The 20,014-nt window shown below is 46.3% G+C and overlaps 1 protein-coding gene across 2 annotated transcripts in view; it reads right to left on the bottom strand.

The window, feature by feature from the left end:
• thoc5 (THO complex subunit 5) overlaps positions 1-20,014 on the bottom strand; it is a 47,053-nt gene that overhangs the window by 22,417 nt on the left and 4,622 nt on the right. For both annotated transcript variants that reach the window (XM_089573277.1, XM_089573278.1), the window contains 5 exons: positions 14,078-14,175; positions 12,481-12,556; positions 10,518-10,588; positions 8,061-8,308; positions 1,334-1,411 (listed from right to left, as the gene is read on the bottom strand). In XM_089573277.1, the coding sequence (XP_089429403.1) occupies positions 1,334-1,411; positions 8,061-8,308; positions 10,518-10,588; positions 12,481-12,556; positions 14,078-14,175 (571 nt within the window). The remainder of the gene's footprint in view (positions 1-1,333; positions 1,412-8,060; positions 8,309-10,517; positions 10,589-12,480; positions 12,557-14,077; positions 14,176-20,014) is intronic.

The following is a 20,014-nucleotide window of genomic DNA, read 5'->3' as shown; positions in this document are numbered from 1 at the left end:
GAGTAAATATGCTAAAAAGCACTGTCAACAGGAAACTCAAACAATTTAAGTGGATGGCCACAATCTTTGTTGCAACAGTGCTGCTCAGTAGACCAGCATCCATGAGCGCCAACCCAAGCTTCGTCAGCTTTGTCGGCGCTGCCCGTTGGAGCATCAAACCCCCCCCAACTGTCCTTACAGCATTTTCAAAATCACGTTTTTCTAACACACGAGGCCATTAATAAAAAAACAAAAAAACAGGAGAGTGGACGGAAGCTTTGTCAACTCACTGAGGTTATGCCAACTTTCTGCAAAAACTGCCATCGGCAACTGGAGCACTCGACCTACATGCGCTGATTACCTTATTGTGGGGTGTGAGGCCTACATGTGGTGCCACCAACTGCAGTTCTTAATTGCGACCGCGACGTTGCGCAGGCGTTGTATTTTAGCAGTGACTCCATAAACACCTGTCAGGTGTACGCAGTGCGCACCTAAAACCCCTCAAACTCTGCAAAGTACCAACATCTCCCCCCCTCTCCTCTATTTGCTCCTCTCTCTCTCTCTCTCTCTCCTGCAAGTGTCGTTTCTGCACCAAAGATGGCACCCAATGTAAGGCACGGGGACGGTCCCGCACAGCGTGAGGAAAAAAGAAAGACCGAGAGGCGAGCTTGGGGTGGCATTCTTGGAAGGCTGACAGTTATGTCACGAAGCTTGAGGGGTGTTACACGAGCCACCCCGTGTCAGGTACTGCATACACGCGGGCACGTGGCGCATATGCCTGGCAGGTGCAAACACATTCAGCATTGCGGCTGTGCACGCACTGTGGTGCCATCCCGGAGGAGGTACGCTGAACCGGAACCACACAAAGCAAGTGTTCCAGAAACGTTACTCGCACGAGACGAATACTTCCGAATACCAAGTATTCGGATCAAATCGAACATCAAACACTTTACTATGCGACCGAGTATTCAAAATTATTGAATATTCGCACACCCCCTAGCACTAGCACTCACATTCCTAGTTCAGTCACTTGATTCACTGTATACACTGCAGTCAACAATGGTCACAGCACCGGCCGCACACACCACATGCTTCCTTTGTGCTCTTGTCCCATGGAAAACAAAACTGTGACAATGGAGGTAAATTAATGGCAGATATGCTACCTGAATTGTGCTATCTGATTTGAGTCTCTGAACTGTGTCTCTGTTTCGTTAGGCTACTCAATGGGTGGAGGTTTCGCCCACTCAAAAACTTGCGCACAACGCAGCTCGTTTGCTGATGAAAGAGGACTACACTGCTAACACACTAAAAAAAAAAGAAAGAGAGAGAGTTGCAAACAATCTCACACACACACCTTGGTTCTCCTGTGTTGTTTCCAGCAGGGCCTTGGACTCCTCCACACTGCCCTCCATGCCAACCTCAAAGCAGTCACCTGTGCAACAATGACAGTCAGTCAAAGCAGGCAATGGAGGCACTGCACAACGAAGGCACCAGCTGCATCCAACAACTGCGTTACACGAGTGAAACGGTGGACAAAAGTGCATGACGTAAAAGTAACAAAATCCTTACGTACGATGTCAACACAAGCTTAACAACTGCTCTTGTCTCACAAGCTTAACATACACGCTCTTGCAGTGAGCAAACTAAGGTTTTTCTTCATTTTCACCACTCAAGGACGTATAATAGGCACGTCTTCTTCAGCACTAGTCTTTGTTCGAAATGCACCACAGCTGTTGTTGAACGATGGTGGCCAATGACCCCACCTGATTTCAGGGATGCTACCCGTGCTTAGATTTGTCCAATGTGAGCAAAACGTTCATTAAAAAGTTGACTTCAACCATTAAGCAGTACTTGAACTTTGCAGTAACATGGCATTATATGAGCCATATTATATTAGAACAGCATTCTTTAGCAGTAGTACTTACAAGGCACAGCTGGAAAAAAAAAAGAGAGAGAGAGAAGGGCAGGGATAAGCATGAAAAGCACAGCCACTGTTCCCAATACAAATGCAGCAGAATCTCGATAGACGGAAATTGATTAAACAGAAGTCACTGCATAAATAGAGCATCAGCCTCAGAGTCCCAGCTTCAGAGTTACACGGTTTTTGTATTAAGGTGGGATCTCGTTAATCAGAACCAAATTTTTGCCCCATTGATTAAACAGAACTGAAACTGCAACGACCACAGTTACCTTATTCTAATGCGCCCTCGACTGCAACACATCCCAATACCAGTGTGCACCCGATTTTCACACTCCAAGGAAATATAGAAAGCACAATTTGCGCAGAAAACTTGAGCGCAATCATGTCTGTTTTCACATTACTCATCAGTCTCTTGACGACTGATGAGTAACTGCGGCACGTGCACCTCAAAGTAACAGAAAACGTAACAACACAATTGCAAGGCAAACAGTGTCGTTAGCATTCGTACAAAACCAAACCTATTTCCTCTGAGACCCGTCAAGAAAATCTGGATGCAAAGCTTCTGGCTCAAGGACAAGCCCCAACGAGCCTGTGAAACTGGGAAGGGAGAAAAGCCCTTTAATGAAACCAAAGGCGGTACCCCGCCCCTTTAGCCTGATATTGCCTTATTTACACACTATAGTCATAGAGCCAGTAGCATGCCAAAAGCAATACTGATAGAGTCAGAATGACAAAGTGGACTTAACTCCAAGCAAGCATTCAACCTTGTAAAGGACTTCTGCAAAACTCTCTCTTCTGCGGCTTCATTTTTGCAATAAAGTATAATCTCATTACAAAGGCTCCGGTTTCAACGGATACTCAGATATAACATACCAATCTGCCATGTTTGGTTGACCATCCAATCTTTGGCATTGACTGAACTCCATTTACTGAGGATTCGGGCACAACGTACATTTGGGCAGTACAGATCAATCAGGTGGCTAATAAGCTAGTTCGCGCTTTGTGACAGTGGACTTTTCAGCAGCGAATGCTGAACTTAGTGTACTCTTCGGTGTGCATCGTCAACGGCAGCACTTACAATGGCGGCAGCCATCTTCTTATTGCCGTGAACTTCTGTGCATGAATGAACTGCAACTAAAAGTCAACCGTTGCCCAACTCAGGGGCCTTGCTCAAAAAAAAAGAGAGAAATACAGCCGACATTAAACATAAGTCAATACACGCGTACTGACTTAAGTTGGGTGTCAGCACGCTAAGCCTTAGCTTGCCAATGAAAGGCGTATATGTGTCTGCAGCGTGCTCCTTGGCATGAAGATCTTTGTGAACCCACGTCAGATCACCTTTCATTTACCAAACTCCTGTGCAGTCATCAACTTTTCACTGAGTGCTTTACGTCCCGCAGGACGCTGGTATTGCGGCACGTGTGAAGGCTGGGATGTCGCAAAGAAACACTAACATAAGCGATGGTGTAATTACAAGAGCAACTGTCAGGGGCCGCCAGAAATCGCAGACCGTAAAACGGTGCACCTTCTAAACTCGCTTGTTCTGAAATCGCGACTGATTAAGCCGGTGAGTGGTGAAACTAACCGACGGAACTGCCATGCACTACCAACAGTCCTGTGGTTGCTGTGGCTGTAGTTTCAGATTTCAGTGCGATGCACGTGACGCACGCTCTCCCAAACTATGGAAGTTTTTGCTGGGGCCACTTATCACCCTTACAGGAAAACCACTGCCAGCATTAGCGAGTCGTGAAGACAGCTACAGCGCACAGTTCAAAATGTCGGTGGCGGAAACCGACTGCATCGCTGAGGAATCCGATGCAGTGGCCCAAAGCGTCCACCGCAGCCATACCGATGAAATGTGGTCGCCGCAGCAAGGATTTGATCCTGCGACATTGAGCTCACCCGCAGCTTTTAACAGGGGAAGCTGGTCTTAGAAAAATAAATTTTGCTAATGAAGTCACAATAATGGAATCTTCAAGAAACATGTACTTTTTCATGCTGATTCCAAATATGTAATTTAATTTTATGTGCAATAAGTCCTTTGCACTTATGTAATATGTTAAGCAACTTCTTGCCGAGAGCTTTCAATAAATTTTGCTGCAGGAAACTTGCTAGGACGCACGTCATTGGCTTGTCTTGGCATCAAACTATGCAATAAGGGCAAAATTATTATCCTGCCTATCGTAGAAGTTGAGTTACAGGGTTTTGAATTTGCCACTTCACAAACGGGAAGAAACTGACGATTTCAAAATTCTATAATTAACCTTCTATAACAGGCAGGATGATAATTTTACCATTGTTGCATAGGTTGATGTCAAGAGAAACCAATGGCATGCAATCTAACAAGTTCCCTGCAGTAGAATTTCTTTGTAACTCTCGGCAAAAAGTTACCTAACATATTGCATAAGTGCACAAGGAATTGTTGTACATAAAATTAAATTACATATTTTGAATCAGCACGCAAAAATGTGTGTTCCCTGGACATTTCGTAGTTGTAACTTCATTAATAAAAATTTTTTCTAAGACCATCTTCCCCCCTTTAATCAGTGACGCTACCTAGAGACTTAAGCACACCAGGGGCCCACTATAATGCGCGGGCAGGCCAAAACTGCCTCTGGCCCTGCAAATATAGCGCAAATGTCTCGGCTCTGGACACAGGTCCCTTCTCTTCCCCGAATTTCTACGTTCATTTTCAATCCGTGGCTTGGCCCCGGAATAACCTGAAAACAAATGCTCAAATATAATGTCGAAACCTACTAGCGATAGAGCCACCATCTTTTAACACGTGCCGCGTAGCCCCTTATCATAGTTTTGATCTCTGTGCGTCGTGGCCCACCGGTGGGTCACCTGATGCTTCCTTCGGGTGCGGCATGACACACAGGTGGGGCACACTTCTGAACCTATTTTTTCCACCTGCTGAAAGATGGCTCTACTGGTATTTTCGGTGGTCCATAGCATGTGCGGGCTACTTGAAATATGTATGCCAGCGCAGAAATTCATCGCGTGGTTCACTTGGCCCGTGCATTTCCAGGAAGTTGCTTTACCTGAGGCCGTATTTTATAAGAATCCGTTGTACATTCTCTGCTTCACGTGACGTAAGCATGATAGAATCATCAGAAGGAAGCAGCAGTCGACCAATCACAGAAATGAAAGGCAGCGGATAATCGCGTTGACGATAGCCTTCGCCAATTCGATAGCCTTCGCCAATTCGATAGCCTTCGCCAATATAGCCAATATTGGTTGCAAGGTGCATCCAATAGTGAGGCCTTGTCTCCAATGAGCCAATAGTCAGGTCGCTTCCCACGGACGTTTGAACGGCACGGCTACGTCATCAAACAATAATGAGCTGACGTAGAAGACCAAATGGATCATAAAAACAAAATGGATAATGGATCCTTGTAGCACAAGGCATCTGTAGAATTTATCGACTCATTTGTTACCGCGACTCTGCTCGCTTCATCCCCAGTGAACGAGACTGAAGCACGTTCTCAAGGATGTCCTTGAAAAACGGTGCTCTTTCTATCTACAAAATTTCTGCTTTATGTAACTAGAGTGCGGCCAAGAGTTTCGGTCGTTTTGCTGCTCTCGCGCCCTCGAATCTTCTTTCTTTTCCGGGGCATGCACAAGTTTCCACAATAAAGAGTTTGCGTTTTGAAGCCGTTGCCTGCTACGTTTACTACCACCGACCAGCTCCCCTTTGTGGGGCAACGCCACGTAACCCTGTGTTTCAGCGTTCACTAAGCACCAAGACTCAAGAACAAGACCTCAAACTCGACATGTTATTGAAGTACTTCCAGAATAATTTTCCGAGAAAAAGAACAGTTCAAATCACAGCGTTTGCAACTAAACGTCTTACGTGCCACCAGCTCACGATGTCTAAAGCGTAGTCTATGTTCAGGAGTTCTACTCTTATTTGGGCTGCCGTGTGTCCCGGCGGATCCGCTTCCAACGCAGGGTCTTTTCTGGTTTTCTGTACCTCCGTCGAATTTTTGACAGTCCATCACGATTTTTGAATGCTCGTAAAAAATGGCAAGCACAAGGATGAGGACACGAGGCTTGGCACTGAGAGTGAGCCACGTTATTGCGAATAGGACAGACTAATTCTTCAGCTGAGCTCTTGCACACATTGTGAGCACTTTTCAAAAGTATGTTGCGCATGTGGAAAGTGCCCGAACAAAAGGCTGGAGCGGGTAGCTGGAACATTTTATGCGCCGTTTCCTGATAGCCGTCAGCTTTATCATCAGACGAATTGCAAGAGCCAGTCAATAAATACAGGCGCGCTTTATATCTCTACCGCCATCTGTGATATGATAGTGGGAACGCATTTTCACGTATTTGTGCAAGCATATCATCGCCGCACTGCAAGAAACACCTCGTTGTTTGCGCCAGCACGGCTGGACTGCGTTGCGTGACCCACCGGTGGGTTACGACGCAGTGAATGTGTTAAGAGGTGTTGAAACTGAATAAGATGTCTTGTATACAGGTATACAGGCTTGAAGGTCACTCTGGTTGTAACAGACTCACCTACGGTTACAATAAAGGCCTGTGTAGCAGCATTTCTACTTACAACATACCAAAATCTTGAACATCGTCGGGGTCTGTTGTAACATGATTATACTGTAATTGACAATCACAACCCTACTATCCAGCTTCAAAGTGACACCTGAAACAAGAGATGCACGTTCACGCAATGCAACGGTAGGAACATCTGAAATAAATGTTCTGCTCAGTGTCTCCCAGCTTAAAAATTAAAAACCTTAATGATAGACAGATGCTTGAAATTGGTTGCTCCATTTCACTTCTGTGTTTATTCCACAAATATGTTCACACCCGTCCTTTGTTGTTACCTCTGGAATCACCTTTCCGCTCTTCACAACGCTTACATAATCAACTCAGCTTCAACTGGATATACGAAAAGACCCTGTCATTTAATTCTTCAGCATCACCTAGAGCAATTAAACTCTGCAATGATCTTCCTGACAACACAATCTCTTTCACTGTTCCTAGAGAGTTTAAAAAACATCTATGTATACATTTATTGCCCTAGTAATGTTCGAAACGTACGACTCTTTCATTTGCTCTTAACGTTGTTTTCCCATTTAATACTGCTTCCGTTGCCCCTGGTTGCCTTTTTTTTCACATGTTCGTGTTTTTCTTTTTTCTTTCTATTTTTGTGTTTGATGTTATTTTAACTCTGTTTTGCATCAGTTTCGTGTTCCTTGCGTGTATTTGCCTTGTACCGCGTTAGTCGTACTGTTTTTTTCCTTCTGCATATTCCTGTTTCGATATGCTCCTCATCCAATGCTTCGTGGCCTGTGAGGTACCATATAGTGCGGAATATAGGTTGAGGTTTTTTCCGAAAAATATTACCAAAAGGTCACCCCTCGACTTATATACCGGCCTTTGGCACAAACTGAATAGTCGTCTGGCAACATGTGCGAGCCGCGGACATTTTGGAATCCGCATCGTTATCGCTTCCATGTTGACGATTCTTTCCTTCCTCTTTGTCGACCGACGTGACCAAACGTTGACGGCGGTAATCGTTCTTGGTGTTGTAACATATTAATTTCGCGACAGCCCGCAAAATGAGTACCGGTGCTCGACGCCAGTTCACCGCGGCGTTCAAAAAAAAAAAGTTATCGAATTCGCCGAAGAGTATGGGAACATGTCCGCCCAGCGACACTTTGGCGTCTCGGAGAAGAGCGTACGGTACTGGCGAGCGCAGAAAATCGAGCTGTCTGCCTGAAACGCGCGGAAGGCGTCCTTTCGCGGGCGCCGCACGGTGCACCCTGAGCTTGAAGACAAGGTATGCGGGCATTCAAGAAATGTTGCATTAGCAACTCGTTGGACGGTACCGAGGACGACATGCTGTGGGACACAGCCAGCGCAAAGCAGTCGTCTTCGGATGAGAGCTCAGACAGCTTGGACGAATGAGGAGGCTACGAGTCTGGTGGCACCAGTGAATAAAACGGAGTTTTGTGCCTCATAATTTTTATGTTGACTTTTTTGCTTCAACGTAAGGGGGTCGACCTATATTCCGCCTCGACCTATATTCTGCATTATACGGCACAAAAAATATACACAATAAGAAAAAGTGACAAATTTTTCAGCTTTTGGTTTCTTCAAACGGAACTGAACGGTTGAAATCTCGAGGCCTCACCGTAGGCGTGCTGGTAGGCGGCGGCCTGCACGTACAGCACGTACAGGGGCCGTGCCAGGTACTGGGCACTGGCGTGCTCCGCCTGGTGGGCCTGCAGGGGCAGCCCCAGGTCGGCCTGCAGGGGCTGGGCAGCCTCCAGCACCGCCTGCAGCGTGGGCTGGATGCCCGAGAGGCACTCGCGCTTCTTCCCAATCTCCCGCTCGTACGCAGCACGCATCGACTCCAGGCCCCGCAGCTTCTGCGACAGCCTGGTTGGAGGAGGACAGGCAACGCCATCAGCCGCCGAACAGAGTCAGCAGCAACACACAACTTCAGGCGAATGCAGCAAACTTATTGCAGCAGTTCCTGGGGAAATGAGCTGGGACAACACACATTGGATCGGGACGGTTTACCCAAAGGCCACTACACGCAATCTCTGCGTGCACTCCTACAGCCAAGCAGCGAGAAGAACTTGCAGCTGGCAGGGAGCATGCTTGTGCTCGATGATATGCGCCAGCTTCTGATCATTTAGCAATTACTGTAGAAGCTGGGGAAAGTTGGTGTGACATTATTTTTCGCAGCGCAAGGGACAAAAGGACGAGCAAAGTTCACAGACACGGCGCTGAACTTGCAACTGGTTTCATTGAGGCGATTTTCACTCCTTAAGTACAGTGGCAACCAATCTCAAATGAAAAAAAACACAGATACACAAAATTTCGGGAATGACAGTTCCTGAGCGAGAGCTACAGTGACACAAGAACACCTGCGCACATTTCTATTGTCATCAAGAAAACGCAGTTTCTTTGCAGACAGAAACAGGGTGGGCCATGACACACAGGAATTAGCACTCCAAAAATCACTGCCATACTGAACGTATCAAAGGATGAAAGACTAATATTAGTACAGACATAGTAGTAAGCCCATTTCCGCACAGACCAAGTTTAGTTGTCAATAAAAGCTTTGTCTGCTTGCAAACGTATTACGACAGTGGCACCAGACCAGCCTTTTGTCCTTGTGCTTCACGTCCGCTTGTCGCTTCAAGAGGAGAGTTTGACCAAGCATTTATGAGACTGGAAAGAATGACTTAACAAAATTTAGGGCTGTGTCCTTGCTCCACTCCACCATCAGCAAGAGCAGGAGCAGGCTAACTACATCAACTGCAGGACAAATGCCTCCCCTCCCCCCCTCTCCCCTTTCTCCCCCCCCCCCCCCCCCCTCCAATTACTAACCCTGTCCTGTGCCAGCTGCAGCCACCGTATCCCCACAAACTTCTCAATTTCATCCACCCATCTGACTCTCCGACACCAACTAATATGCTTGCCCTCACTTCGAATCCATTCCGTTACCCTTAAGGACCAATGGCTATCTTGCTTCCACTGTGGTGGCTTGAAGCTTAGGCTGCTTGGCTACCGCGCCACAGCACCTGTGTTCGAACCCAACCGCGGCCACCACGTTTTAATGGAGGTGAAACACAAAAGGCGCCCGTGTGCTGTGCGATGTCAGCACACATTAAAGAACCCTAAGTGGTCTAAATTATTCGGGAGCCCTCCACTACAGTCTCATCATCATCATCAGACTGACTACGCCCACTGCAGGGCAAAGGCCTCTCCCATGTCTCTCTAATTAACCCTGTCCTTCGCCAGTTGCGGCCACCGTATTCCCGCAAACTTCTTAATCTCATCCGCCCACCTAACTTTCTGCCGCCCCCGCTACGCTTGCCTTCTCTTGGAATCCACTCCGTTACCCTTAAGGACCAGCGGTCATCTTGCCTTCGCATTACATGCCCTGCCCAGGCCCACTTCTTCCTCCTAATATTGACCAGGATGTCACTAACCCGCGTTTGTTCCCTCACCCACTCCGCCCTCTTCCGATCTCTTAACGCTACACCTATCATTTTTCTTTCCATAGCTCGCTGCGTTGTCCTTAACTTAAGCTGAACCCTCTTTGTTAGCCTCCACGTTTCTGCCCCATAGGTGAGTACCGGTAAGATGCAGCTGTTGTATACTTTTCTCTACTTTGGGACATTAAACCCTGAAATTTAAAATTTAGAATTTTTTGCATTAGCTAAGCAGCTAAGCAGTTGTTGCACCTGTTTTCAGGTGTCCTCATCATCACAGTTTCTACTCACGATAAAGGTGCCGACATCAAAGTTCTTTGCAACCAACATGAAAAAAAAAAGGACTCGGGCAACAAAATTGACAAGCTTCAGCACATCGTGCACTTCTTCACACACTTAAATAACAAAAGCAGCAAGAGCACAGAATGCACAAGCCACTAATATTGCATCACTCCATAGCGCAAGAAAGATGTGTTGACAGAAGGGTAAGTCTTGTACTCTAATGGCTCGCTAAGGCATATAATGCACAAAGTCAGCATAGGAGGACTATAAGAGCTTTCCAAGAAAAAGAAATGGTTGTGGAGTCACCACAACTTGCAAAGCAGCACCCAAGCTATGAAAGTAGACAGTGACAGACTTACTGCTTCCTTTGGACCAGTTCCCATTGAAGCCTGGCCAGGGTCAACTGATGCGGATCGGCATCAGTCACATCCTATGTAATTGTGGAAGTCACAGAACGGGAAAATCGGTGTGCAAATCAATGACGATAAATCTTCAAAAGCATTTCCCACCACACCCATCTTAGAACAGTCTGTGTCCTCAAGGACGCAAGGCGCAGGCAGAAAAAAAAACAACGAAAAAAATTCATTGGTACAGTAGAAGACTAATTATATGACTTTCAGGGAAGCGCACAAAACCGTCTCGCTATAATCTGAGCGTCGCGTAACCGGAAACCTTGCACAATGAATGCATTCGCATGATTAATGCACCCACTGCTCTGGCTGTCAAAACGAACTGTATTTCTTTTCATCCACACGCTATAGACGCCTCCACATTTTCCTTCTTCGAAAATTCCTACTGAGACTACGCATCATTTGGCATTTCCGCGCCAACGTAGCTCGCATGCACTCCCATCATTACGCGTTTAGTAGGGGTCCCATGTGCTTAGCCACTGCTTTGGACGGCGCACCAGAAATAAGGCTGCTTCGAACTTTAGAAGACATTTTGCGATGCACAGAACGCACAAGCCCGCGATGTGTTGTTCTGTTCAGATTCCGGAAGAACTGCTATCACTCGGCGATTTGCACACTGATTGCACTAGGCGTTCTCATCATTATGAAAAAAGAAACGTAGTCACGACGTTAATACAGGACTGCAGTGCACCGACGCCTGTGGCGCAATTTGTGCAGCGGTGTGCGGCCAGCCAAACGTAATCACGCTACTCCGCTCGCTCAGTGTAGCTAGGCCTAATGTGCTCCATGTTGAAGCCGCAGCTGAAAGTGTTTTCGAACTTGCCACCGCTGATCACAAAAGTTCTAATCTTGTTACCGGTTACCAACAGCACAAAGACTGGAGGAGACACTTAACCTTCGCCTTAAGGGCATGACGTGATAGCGCAGTGGGTTAATTTCCACATATGCAGAGTTTGTCAATCTCTACTTTACATTCACAGATCCCTGGGAATCGGTTGGTTTCTGGGGTTTAACGTCCCAAAGCGACTGAGGCTATGAGAGACGCCGTAGTGAAGGGCTCCGGAAATTTCGACCACCTGGGGTTCCTTAACGTGCGCTGACATCGCACAGTACACGGGCCTCTAGAATTTCTCCTGCAAAGAAATTCCAGCCGCTGCGGCCGGGATCGAACCCGTGTCTTTTGGGCCAGCAGCCGAGTACCATAGCCACTGAGCCACCGCGGCGGCAGATCCCTGGGAATCATTAAACTGCAACCTGCCATGGTGGGCAATAAACCACGCCACCAGCCTCTTTCAATGGACACTTCTCGCCGGCAGTCGTATGAAGCGGGGTGCATATAATGGTGCACCGTATAATAGCGATTTTTAATGAATTACCTCTATGAAAGGCTTGCTGGGCTCATGCCAATGGGTCGTAAAATGCGGGTCGTTGCATGAACAGGAGTCGCATAATAGAGGTTCCACTCTATATTGGCTTTCATGTGCCGTAAGCTCCACCCATCCTATGAGGCATGTTGTAATGGCTCTCGGTTCATTTTGGTCACATGGGGTTCTTACATGATCACTGCTTTTTCAGGACACATTCTGAAGAACGGCAGCGAATTCACACGCCCGTTGTGGTGCGCCGTAATTGTGCGCGACATGCATAGCCAAACTATTTTTATACTGCCAGCAGATAAAAATCCAATCAACCTTAAAACGTTACTTAATCGCGGTACAAAAAGAAAGCTCTTTCATGAAAACCTCAGCAACGGTCGAATAGTGTCTCAAATAAACCAGCGCTCATTTTGCACCGGCCTCTTTTCAACGCACACACTTGCGGTTCTGCGAGCTTCCTTTCCGCGCCGGCATGCAAAAGAGAGGAAGCCGAGTGAAAGCATGACGGACAAGAGAAAGGCAATGCACACACTCACCCGCTTGAGCACATCTGCGGGAGCCTCTCGGCGGAATTCCTCCACGGGCACCAGGTCAATCTCCTCGTCCCTGGACCTTCAAGGCAGAGGTGCACGCAGGTTACCAGCGATGTCGTAAGACTAAATCCAGCTAGCTGCCTTTCACGGTGATGTCAACAAGCGAGACAGGAAGTAACGAAAGAGAGACAAAGCAGTGTCGGGCAGATTAATATAGCAGCGCATGTACTGTGCCACCAGCTCACTGAAGATAAGCCAAAGTTCAAGGCCCTTTCACTGAAAGAAAGCAATTATATGGAAAGCATAAACAAACAAAACTATCCATAAGCTTCTTGAGGTGTAAGGGACACATATGTCCTTGATGTTTAACATTTGTCAGTGGGACCAGTGGTGGTTTTGTCGCAGCGGCTGCTACTGTTAGCGGCAGCCACACACTAGATTTGTCATATTATGACCAAAGGGTTCACACACCAAAAAAGGAGAAAGTTGCCAATGTAGGCGAGCTGTGCGTCTTCAGTCACGTAAGTGCTACGTGCGACCGAAAGATGATGTCGTTGTTCACATTTTTGCTAGCATACACTGCTAATCACTTACAAAACCACCACCTATTAAGGGGGGACACTGGTCTTAGACCTGTTTTCATTATTTTTAGTCCAATCCTAATGAAACTGTACCATCTTGCACAGTTCTTTATACTCATTTCAACAATGAAATTACCTTTCTCATAAATTAGTCGGTTCCCAAGATAATTAACTTTAATTAGTCATTCATTAGTAGTTTGGTGCAAAAAAACTGCTCAATAAAAAGTAATTTTCAATCCATGGCTGCATAGTATGGTGAGTAAAGAGTGCAATAATCAAAATGATTTTTTCATTTTACCCTCATTAGTAATTTTACTGCACTTGGACTATCAATGTTCAAGGTGTGAATGTAATGCGTTGATAAACTTTGCGAAATTATAAATTTCTGAAGCGCGATTGAACAAACCTGCTTTGATTATTGCACACACTGCGACTTTGGCTTCCCTTAGCAAACAATATGACATCTCTGTTTGAGCTAGATGTCGAGAAATTGACATACTAAGGCAGCCAGTTGTCCAAAATTTTCATGCCATTAAATTGTCTCCTCCTTTAACACGTTTTGGCGGGCTAGTTGGTTAAGCATCTTGAATAAACAGCGCGAACGAAGACGAGCACAAAAGACAAGGAAACGGACGACACAGCGCAGTGTCGTCCGTTTCCTTGTCTTTTGTGCTCGTCTTCGTTCGCGCTGTTTATTCAAGATGTCCGCTCCTGCATAAATTCAGCCCGTACGATGATCTGAATTTAATATTACGGTCGAAATGCAGATTTCACGAAGGAAAAAAATTGCCACAGTTGAAAAATAATAGCTGCAGATTCCACAAATGCCTTTTGAACATCAAATTTTTGGTCATTTTATTTTTTGGTCTCAAAGACCAGTGTCCCCCCCTGTAAATGGATAACCATGCCAAGAATTGGAGCAAAGCAAGTTGGAGCAAGCAAGAGCCTACATGCTCGGTCACATACACAAAGAAATTTTGAGAACTCCACGAGAACAGTCAAGCTTGGCGGCAGCTCACCTAAACTCCATGCACTTGGTGACCTCCTTCTGCAGGTGCATCATCTCATAGGTGAGGTTCTGCAGCTGGAGGTGAAAGTTGTCCACTTTCTGCTTTCTCTGCGATTCAAAACAGGCGCCAGCCACTCAGCGCGGAGATGCACTCAAAGAATTATTGACACACATCAAAAATTTCGAAAAGATTGGTTCTCTAAATGATGCCACAGCAGATCCAATTAAAAACAACGACAATCTAAAAAACTTTAAATTGATAATAACGAGGCTTAATGCGCCGAACTGACACATAGGCCCTGAGGAAACCCTGCCACGGTGGCTCAGAGGTTAAGGCACTCGTTTATCGAGCCGGAGTACACGGGTTCGTATCCGACCGCGGCGGCAGCGTTTCGATGGAAGCGAAACGCAAAAGGCAGCCCTGTACTGTGGGATGTCGGTGCACGGTAAAGATCCCCAGGTGGTCGAAATTATTCCGGAGACCTCCACTATGGCACCTCTTTCTCTCTTTCTTCTCTCACTCCCACCTTCCTCCCTTCCCTTACGGCGCGGTTGAGGTGTCCGCCGAGGTATGCGAGACAGATACTGCGCCATTTCTTACCTCAAAGTCCAATTTTCAATTTGAGGGATACCGTATTTAATGGAAGGCTCCGGAATAATTTCGGCCACTTGGAGTTCTTTACTGTGTACTGACACAACACAGCACACGTGCATTCTTCTATTTTGCCCAAATCGATATATAGCCACTGCAGCCGGGATCAAACAACTACCCTTGGGATCAGTCGCCCAAAGCCAGGGCCACTGAGCCACCGCGGCAGGTTGACCTAGAAAACTGGTCTCGGCATAAAAAAACAATCCTGCATGGCCTCCAAGAAGAAAAAAGTGAAGGCGTCAAGGGTTTATTGAACGAGGCTTCAAATCTCGTTTCCGGAAAATTGACGAACAACTGCCCAACTGAAGTGTCACAGGACTGGCAAAGCCAAGCAATGACCATCCATGTCCTGTCATCATGAAATCGCGTATCACTCCGGGAAATTCTTACATTAAAAATGCTGAATTCAGATCCTCTGGCTTCTATGTATATGAAGATTTAACTCTTAAATTCCACTCTCTCGGCAAAAAACTTCAGAAAACGCCAAAGTCATTTCATGACAACGGTTCTGTAGTGAGGCTAAGCTTTGAACACATTTTCACTGGCAACATTCTTTACAGCCGGAAAACTATTTCTAATACCCTTGAGAAGGACCGTAGCTGCATTCTTATACACCCTCTGCTTCACAGCCTGTCCGTCTTGAACATTAACATGAAAAAATATACCTAACACATTTTCTTATTTCCTGTCCCTTACCGGATCAGGTTCCCTACATACTGTGAGCATCATGGAAACATGACTATGTGTCGGCATCCATGATTAATAATTTGCTCTTCTTGGCTACATGGTGTTATGAGCAGAAAGATGATGTGGGAAAGGGGAAGGTGTTGTGTTTCTTTCGCTATAAGCTCAAGTTTACAGCCTCACCAGCTACATCAGAACTTTCATCCATGTGCTACAAACTTTACCTCAGTAAGCACCCCAATCAGGTCAGTATTCTTTATCGTCCTCCTGGTTCATCTGGTGAAACGTTGCACGCCCTCAATGATTACTTCAACACACAAAAATCTCGCCTGTATAATTTAATTCTGGCACGTGCTTTTGACCCTAGCTTTCTTTCTCTGCTCGGAAAGCTTGCATACGCTGCGAGCTCACAAACCTTTTGTTGTTCTTCAGCCTTGAAAGGGCCGTGAAACAGTTTTGAAAGAGGCTGTAAAATGTGCGCGTTACATAGAGTAACGCCTACTGAACATTCACGGCACGTACGAGTCCTCAAAAGCAAGCCGATAATTTACAAATATAATTTTCATTACGTTCCCACTCTCGCGTCAATTCCGCCTGTCAAGGTCGCAATTGTCTTGTCATTCACATTTGCTTGTTTTGTCTTTTCTGGTGCAAACGCCGAGCACACAAGGCGAGTCAGCAGCGCTGCAGTGCCACATGTTGATGGTTACGGGTGGAGTCCGGCATGCGTGGTCGTATCGAGTGTCACAGACAGTTATGCACCGTCAGCTCCCAATGTGACGTACAATGTGGCCAAAATTAAGCATACATGAAGCAATTCTTGGCTGACCTTTTTTTTTTTTCTAAATACTGGCAGCCAAGTTGGGAGTGTGACCCTTACACAAGTATATACAATAAATAAAAATAAATCATCGCTATTATACCATATCTGCTACACATGTTACCCTATTATACTTTTGCATTGTACCCTGCCATATAAGTGTGCAGTCCGTTTTAATACAACAGCATTAAAGTCCACATTCCATAAAAATGGCTGCGTGTCACGAAATTTGCTGATTGGTAGAGAGAGGTCACATGACCTTGTGACATAACAACCTGCCCACCAGGTTGTGAGCAACCCCTAATACACTAGGATGCAAATGTCTGCATTGTCACAGCATAGCAGATGCCTGCTACTACAGCTAGCAGTCTCTGAATATCGCAATTGACGGACCAACAATTGCAAGGAAGCTGACTCAAACAGACACAGAGGGTGCAACAGAAGCTGCGACAGATGCTAAATCTAATGCTATCACAGTGCACTTTTAAAAAGACTGAAGTGTCCCCATAGTTTTTTTTTTTAGCCCAACCCCTGCAACAGCTTCACCATCAGCTGCAGTATGTACAAATAAATAAAAAATAAACTGCAATGATGCTATGAAATGAAAGCTCATGCTTAGCTGCCCCAAAACAACAACGAAAGTGTACACACACCTAATTCACTGCAGAAAAAAAAATGCAATGCACAGCCCTTTGGGAAAAAATCCAGCGCATTTTTGAAAAAAAAAAAAAAAAAACAGCGCTGCGCACAAGCAGTCTCGCCAGCACGCGTCGTTAGAAAGAGGAGAGAAGAAAACCCCGGAGAGTGACTAGCCTTGTGTGTGTGGCTGCCCCCTCCACCACCGCTCGCCGGCGCAACGTTAAGGGGATTGCAGAGCCATGACGTTAAAACCTCTACAATGTCAATGCCGGTAGAGAGGGTGTAGCCTTGAGTGCGCTAACAGATGTTCTCCTTCTCTTCCCTGGCGCAGCAGCGGCGGCGCCAGACAGGAAAAATCTGCAAGCAACTCGAAGCCAGTCTTGGCATCTGACCAATGGGGACACGCGCCAGGTGCGAGAAGGAGAAGGAGACTGAACAGCCTGTACTGTGCGTACGTGCACGCCTGCCTTGGCGCGTAGAACAAACAGACGTGGAACAAGCCTATATAAGAAGGGTGTTGCCCGCTGTCAGTCAGCCCAAGCCGCCGTTTAAGCTTCCGAGAAGCACGCCCGCTCGACTCCCGAGACAGCACTACTCGCCCCAGCCACGGTCCAACGAGGCAGCGCGCGCCAGTCTGTGGGATGGCATCGTCATTAACCTCTGGTCGTCGGACTGTCACAGTGCCCGGTTAACAAATTGTGTTTTGTCCAACGAGACAGCGCGCACCAGTCTGCGGGATGGAATCGTCATTAACCTCTGGTCGTCGTCCTGTCACAGTGCCCGGTTAACAAATTGTGTTTTGTCCAACGAGGCAGCGCGCGCCAGTCTGCGGGATAACATTGTCATTAACCTCTGGTCGTCGGACTGTCGCAGTGCCAGGTTAACAAATTGTGTTTTGTCCAACGAGACAGCGCGCACCAGTCTGCGGGATGGCATCGTCATTAACCTCTGGTCGTCGGACTGTCACAGTGCCCGGTTAACAAATTGTGTTTTGTCCAACGAGACAGCGCGCACCAGTCTGCGGGATGGAATCCTTCATTAACCTCTGGTCGTCGGACTGTCACAGTGCCCGGTTAACAAATTGTGTTTTGTCCAACGAGACAGCGCGCACCAGTCTGCGGGATGGCATTGTCATTAACCTCTGGTCGTCGGACTGTCGCAGTGCCGGTTAACAAATTGTATTTTGTTTGTTTGCCTCTCTCTTGTGTTAGTGCACTTTAGGTGCAATAATTTTTTTGCACTGAAATCTCTCTCGAGTGTAGCTTGCACGAGTTGCATTGTTTTGTTAATCACTCTGTATGAGCTTATACAAGTGATTGTGAAAACCTCTGTACCGTCTCTTTGCTGTAGAAACTTTGTTTTGCTTGTGAACCTTTGGCTCCGACCCATTCTCTGGCTTGCGACCGGCGAAAGCTGGGCACCAAATGACCAAAAACCTCTTGTCACTTGGTAGCCGGTCTCCGCTGAGCTTGCCACGCTGAGTCGAGGGCATCTCCTTTGAGTCCGAGACCGCTACCCCCACACACTCTAAGGTGTCAGGGAAGGCACGCTAAGGTGCGCGATGTGGTGACACCCTTCTTGAAAAGCTTAATACTGAAGGCCAGGTGCTAAGCTCCCGGCTGCCATTCATATCTTGTAATGCATTTCTGGCTCTTCAATATTAAACCTGGATTTATGCAACCTTTGCATTACGACAGCTGCTCTCAGTAAAGGGGCTCATTGGGTTATATCTAGCTGCCAAAGCAATTGAATAATGCTCCATGCGGAGCAAAGTTTTGGATACAAATAGAATAAAATTCAATGCCTTGTACAAGCCTGACAAACAGTCACCCTTTTAGGAGCACAAATGAGTAAAGCAAGGCAAAAGCAACTTTTCTTATGGCCAGAGAGATCGTCTAAAAGGACCTCAACCGTGCAACACAAGTAGAAAAAGTTAGAAAAGAGGCATTGAAGTGGAAATGAAACAGTGATAGAGCAAAAGAAATGCTAAGGGCATAGTCAGACATGCTTTCCAAGGGTACACACGGAAAATATTTCCTAACAGTAAGAGCTACTGCTATAAGACGTTTGGGTATTTTCCTGTAACTGCCAAGAACATCACATCAGCATATGGACAAGCTGGATAGATAACTGCACTCTCAATAAGCACCACGACAGTCTAGTTCAGCAATGTATGGTTTTGCCAGATGCTGTTCTTAAACTTGGCAACCTCTTAAAGGGCAACTGAAGCGGTTTTAGAATTCGATGAGTTTAAGGTTGCCGAATGTTCGAAATGCACTGGTAAATCCTGCGAAATCGTTTTGCTCTAGCATTTGAAATGGTGGCGTAATCGCCGAATAAAGTCGACGTTGGCGTTCAGCTTCTCTGAAGTGCACAGCGACTGGCAGAGGCCCCGATAATGACGTCACGTATGACGGCACTACGTTTCCAGTGAAGAAGCGGTTATTCCATGGAAGAAAACCGACGCAATCGAAGGTAAAGCTCACAATGCATTGTTTGGCGCCATCTGACGACGCACAGCAACATGCAGGCGTAAGCAGCGGACTTTGAAATTTCGGCAACAATGACGTCACTGCCGAGTTTCTTCGCACTTCTCCGACGTAGTGAGGAGAAGCCTAAACATCGTCGCGGATTTAATCGACGCTTATGTCACCATTTTAAATGCTAGTGCAAAAATACTTTGCATGGTTTATCTAGAAGCTTGAAAGATTGGAATTCTTGCATAATCTCGAATTCTCAAAAAACCGTTTCAGCTTCCCTTTAATGACTAAACAAATTTACTGTCAGTATGTTACTGGAAAAGCAATGAAGTGTACAACATTCCCAAACAGACATGCCACCTGTTGGTATAGGAAAAAATCTCTCAGAGGAACCTATGGAGCTGGTTGGTTCTCTATGATTAAAAGTGAAGTGCATAGCGCAAAAAATAGACACAAAAAAAAACGTGAACAGCGAAGCACATGCATTGGCCATCTTTTTTAGTGACGTATGTGTCACACTTAGGACCTTGTTGGACCCACGATAAAGAAGAACGCTGTTAAAGCAACCCTTTTTGAGACAGGTGCCATCCCCTACAGCACGATCATCGCTTCGCCATCTGTTTTTCAAGCGCGTGTAACAGATCATCTTCAATGTTAAATAATCATTGCTGT

Source organism: Amblyomma mixtum, chromosome 2 (assembly GCF_055824585.1).
Source record: "Amblyomma mixtum isolate Tamu chromosome 2, ASM5582458v1, whole genome shotgun sequence".
Taxonomy (NCBI): Eukaryota; Metazoa; Arthropoda; class Arachnida; order Ixodida; family Ixodidae; genus Amblyomma; species Amblyomma mixtum.
Note: the sequence above shows the minus strand (reverse complement) of the source record. Positions and strands in the feature narration are given on the sequence as shown.